This window comes from Leuciscus leuciscus (assembly GCF_965113295.1).
Source record: "Leuciscus leuciscus genome assembly, chromosome: 15".
Lineage (NCBI taxonomy): Eukaryota > Metazoa > Chordata > Actinopteri > Cypriniformes > Leuciscidae > Leuciscus > Leuciscus leuciscus.
The window spans coordinates 189653-194559 of NC_138739.1; the positions used below are offsets into that span (position 1 = coordinate 189653).

At 40.4% G+C, this 4907-nt stretch overlaps 1 protein-coding gene across 1 annotated transcript; it reads right to left on the minus strand.

Moving 5' to 3' along the window:
• Positions 1 to 1306: 1306 nt before the first annotated feature.
• On the minus strand, positions 1307 to 4341 carry LOC309474859 (patched domain-containing protein 3-like; the record flags this gene model as incomplete). The annotated part of the gene is made up of 4 exons (XM_082137476.1): positions 3587 to 4341; positions 3150 to 3277; positions 2926 to 3071; positions 1307 to 2853 (listed from the first exon to the last, which is right to left on the minus strand). The coding sequence occupies exons 1-4, from the start codon at positions 4277 to 4279 to the stop codon at positions 1307 to 1309; spliced, it is 2514 nt and encodes an 837-aa protein (XP_081993602.1). The 5' UTR covers positions 4280 to 4341.
• Between the last annotated feature and the right edge of the window lie 566 nt (positions 4342 to 4907).

Here is a 4907-nt window from a genome sequence, read left to right on the forward strand (position 1 = left end):
ATGAAGAGACATTTTAGCATAGTTTTTATTTTGTAAACCACATTTAGTCTCGTTTTTATTCGTCAACAATATTGCATTATACATTTAATTATAGTCATCGTCACATGACCAGGATTTACGTTGCGCCTCGTCTTGTTTTCGTCAGGTGATAAAGGTTCGTTGATGACGATATTTGGGACATTTCATGTCCCACCTATGAAATTTCAAATAATCTATGTACACAATATACAAAAAATGCAGTCACTTGCTGCGTTCGAAACCGCGGGAAAAGCAGTAGGCGAGCGAAAAAGTATGTACGAATCCTCTGCATTCATAAAAGAGTAGGTGAGAATTACCTGGGTGACGTATTAATTCTCGCGAGATTCAGACGTACGTATACTCATAGTGCGTTCGAATATGCCTACTTTCCTACTATATAGTAGGCGAAAACAGTATGTGAAAGAAAAAGTATGTTCGAAACATCAGTATTCATAAAAGAGTAGGTGAGAAGTTCCCGGATGGCTTACTGCTTCCGGCCAGATTTTCGAGTGCTCAACCAATGGATACTCTTCTATCCCAGGAGGCCACGCGAGAGGATACGTCATTATCAAACATCGTAGAGATCAGCGACGCGGGTGCTTTCAAATGTGAGTAAACACGGTTCCTTGTGCTAAAATCGCATGTTTTGAACTAATGTAGAGTTAACTGTTGAATTGTTGAAGGTGTAAAGACGTTAGACACTGTAGTTGTGATTTTGCTGTAAACACGTTTTATTATGTATAGCTAACAGGGGAGCTCACGTAAGCACACGTATGACTTATTTATTTTTCATTGGCTCAAGTTATAAAATATAGAACCATTACCCTTTTTTTTTTATTGGATGAATTAATTTTTTTATTTGCATTAGCACTGATTTACATTCTACCAGGATCAGGAACTGAAATATTGAAATATTGAAATATTGCCTCTGCTCACATGTCATGGCATCCAGGAGAGAGTAATCTTGATTAAAATATAAATACACAAAAACATGTGAGATGCAGTGTATACATAAGAACAGAACAGAATAATTGCTATTTACTTGCATGGTCAAATCAAAATGTCCTATAGAGCTAAGCTCAAACAAAAAGAAAAATGTTCATCCATCCATTTTGTAAACCACTTGTCCTATGCATGCAGAGTCACTAAACTAATCTCAGGCCGTAAACTGGGAAACTAGAGCATGATAGTATATTCAGAAATTAACCTTGATTAATAAATTTTTCAGAAAAGTAATCTCAGTAACAGTCAGGATCATCAGACCATTCATTCTGAATCACGACTGCATTTACTCACAGCTCGTTTGTGTGTTTCTTTCATGACGGTTACCGCAAGTGCCGAGGAAGGTCAGGAACACCGGTATGAATATAATGCCATGGACGGCCCCAAACAGAATGACTAAGAACATGATTTTGAAGAAGGTCTTGAAGATGTAGCTTTCAGCAGCCGCGAGCACCACCACACCGGCGACCGTGGACACCGCTCCCTGGATGATGGGATAGCCCAGTTTATTGATGGCATCCATGGCTTTCTCATTCGCTGAGGACTTTTCACTTGACACAAAAGCATAGCATATGTGAGCAGAGAAGTCGACAGAAAACCCGATACAAATTACAAGATTAATCATAGACACAGAGTCTAAACTAACATCCCATAATGCCATGAAACCGGCCACTCCCACAATGACAGATGCGATGGCAAATGTCACCCAGAGAGAGCAAAGAGGGTTTGGGATCAACAGGAGTGAAATTACTAACATTGCACATGTAGCAACTGCTAAGTTTTGGATTGTATTAGTGATGATGACGGCGTATTGGTCGAAATAGATGAATGCGGGGTGATACACTATCAGATCAACGACACATTTTTCTGCGGTTTCTCTAAATGCATTCAGCATGTTCTTCTCATCGATCGCTGTGCTGATGTTCACAGACTGAATGAACATACGTGACACATGGATTTGATTGTTAGTGAAATTAACATCTTGACTAAAACCAGACAGATTAAGAAATGCAGTTAAATTGCTTTTGAATTCCATTTCACTGTCTAAATTTAAACTTGTATTCAGTCCAAACTGCATGTATTTACTCAGCCAAGAAATCGGTGAAATCCCTGAATCTACCATTGTCAGATTTTGGAAATTTTCCAAACACAAGTCAAGACTTTTGCGAGCAGTTGGGTTCCAGTACTGAAAGTCTTCATCCTTTATAACTAACATGACATTGGGACCAAAGGCAGAGAAGAATTCATCTTCTTTGTCATAGTAACTACCAACATATGAGCCGTCTGCTGCTAAATTTCTTAAATCTAGACCTTCCTGCATTTGGAAGCATCCATAGATACTGACTGCCAAATACCCAGCATAGATCAGACACACGAGCGCTTTAACCCACACTCGTGTTAAGAAAGGGCCGTAATAGTTTTTAAAGAATGAATCCACTGGCATTTCTAATTCCTTATGTGTGTTTTCATCATACGCCCCACCAACACAACAGCCTCCATCATCACCAGTGGCTTCTGGGACTTTCATGCATGTCAGCCAGTGTCTGTTGCCTTTCTCTCTCCGTCCGTTCAGTGCGAGACACGCGCCAAAGAAGGTGATGTTGAAGATGTAGCAGAACAGAAGAGCTGTGCTGGTGTACATGCAGAAGGACTGAACTGAGCGGAAGGGCGTCATGAGGCCGATGTAGAAAGCCAGCACATCTGTCAGCGTGGTGATAGTGATGGACACGCCGGCCTCTTTATACGTTTCTGCTAAACGAAGCTCAACGTCTTTATGAACTTCAGTCTTCTGCCAGCAGGAGATCATAATGAACATGTCATCAACGCCAACACCTGGAGGAAAGCAGAGACGGTGAGCCGTCAGTTGTGAGACACCTACTAGGTGATGAAATAAATGACATTTACCCAGAATCAGAAAGGGGGCTGAGGCCACGGTCATGGCAAACGGCATCCCACAGAACAGCAGCAGACCAAAGCTGGCCAACACGGCCATCCCAGCGGAGACCACTCCGAACGTAGCCACCCACACCTTCGTCCTGACAGGGTCTAACCTGAGGAAGGAGACAAGAGATAAATAACATAGCTAGTGATAGAAATGTGCTAATGTGATTTTTAATTCTTTATAATACCTTAAACAAGTCAGAATAGAAATGGTTATGGCCAGGAAATACGTAATAGAGAAGAGGGGGATCACAGAGTCTGAATTGGTCTCAAGCTCATTCTGTCTCGATATTGATGTAAAGTAAGACACATGGACCTGTAGAAATTCAACACAAAACACTGTTCAGTATAGTTACTGTATACACGTGAATTTGTTGCATTGTGTTGAAGCACAGTGAAGAAATAGTTAGGGCAAATCATGACAGGACATGAATAGCCTGGAGAAAAATTAAGCAAATGTACATAGATTTAGTTCATTTTCTCAAAATATTGGAACTGTTGACCAAATAACTTTTGGTACTTGACTTACAGTTAATGGAGATGGTTAGATTAATTAACATTTACACACTCAATGGTCACTAGGTATCACTATGCTTGTAGATATAACTCACTCATGTTTACTTACTGTTTTCTGTTCTGTATAGTTTGAGAGGAGTTTTAGAAAGCCATCAAGCCAGTAAAGGTTTTCTTTTGTCTTCTTCTCGTCTAAGAAATAAAAAAGCCTGACCGCTTTTGCACTGGTCAGCTCTGAGCTATCCGGCTTTAGCTCTACGCCACCGATGGTTGTTCCCAAAAATGTGCCATTATTCATCGGATATGAAATGTTTAAAGAAACAATTTCAGTAGCAATATAATTTATAATGTCTAAAATTGCATTTGACATGCACCTTCCCTTTGTTTTGGCACAGATGTTTTCAAAAGTGTTTCCTGTCGTCATACTTTTCACTTGTCCGTCTAGCGCTATAATGTCATTAAAAGCTGCTTCAGTTAATATATTTTCTCCTTGCAAACCTGTGAAGATCAAAGAGGCATAAGAGCCTTCAGACGAAAGCCGCAGCTGAGAAAACTCTTCAGATTGTGGGAAATTTTCCACCACAAATGCCCTCTCCCACTTGGCAGGTCCATTGACAGGCGTAAACTGGTCTTCAATGTCATTTGCCTCTCTCTCGTGAAGAAAGATGAAACCAGCTCCAAGTGCAGCAGCCACACATATAGCTGATAAAATAAACACACATGGATGTCTACCAACAACTCGACCGAGTTTTTCAAAGGCCAGAGACAGAGGCCTTTCGATGCAGTCTGTTTTACACTTCGCCATCCTCCACACACTTTAACAGTCTACGATGAATCTCTTGCTCTTTTGCAAAGCCCCAGAAACATCCTCCTTCTACAATGTTCTCAATGTTGTCATAACATACTTATAGGCTGAGCTGAACACTAACAAATCATTTGTTACTCATTAAATAAGGTTACTCATTAACAAACTTCCTTGTTGTCACCTGTCCTCTTTATCACTGCCAGAAACTGCATGCTTAACTATTGGGCCATTTTCAATATTAAGAGACCGTAACTAGGATGTGGATACACAAGTAAATTCTAGTCTTTAAAGAAATAATTGAGTAGGGGAGAGCGGGGCACAAAGTAACGTTTTTTTACTTTCTTAGTTTGTATATGGTTCAGACTATTTATTTTTTCCAACATTAATTTCCCACATGTCTAGTACAATTATGTGGTTTTGTTTTATTAATACAGTATATACTTTTTTCTGGATATACCCCAAAAGAATGGAGGTGAAATGTGACACGGGCACATTGTAACATCTCAGGTTACGTATGTAACCCTGGTTCCCTGAGAGGGAATGAGACGCTGCGTCGAGACGCGGTGGGAACGCCCTGCGTGATTGCGTCGTGAAGCACGTGTATAATCAGTCCAATGGAAAGACGAGA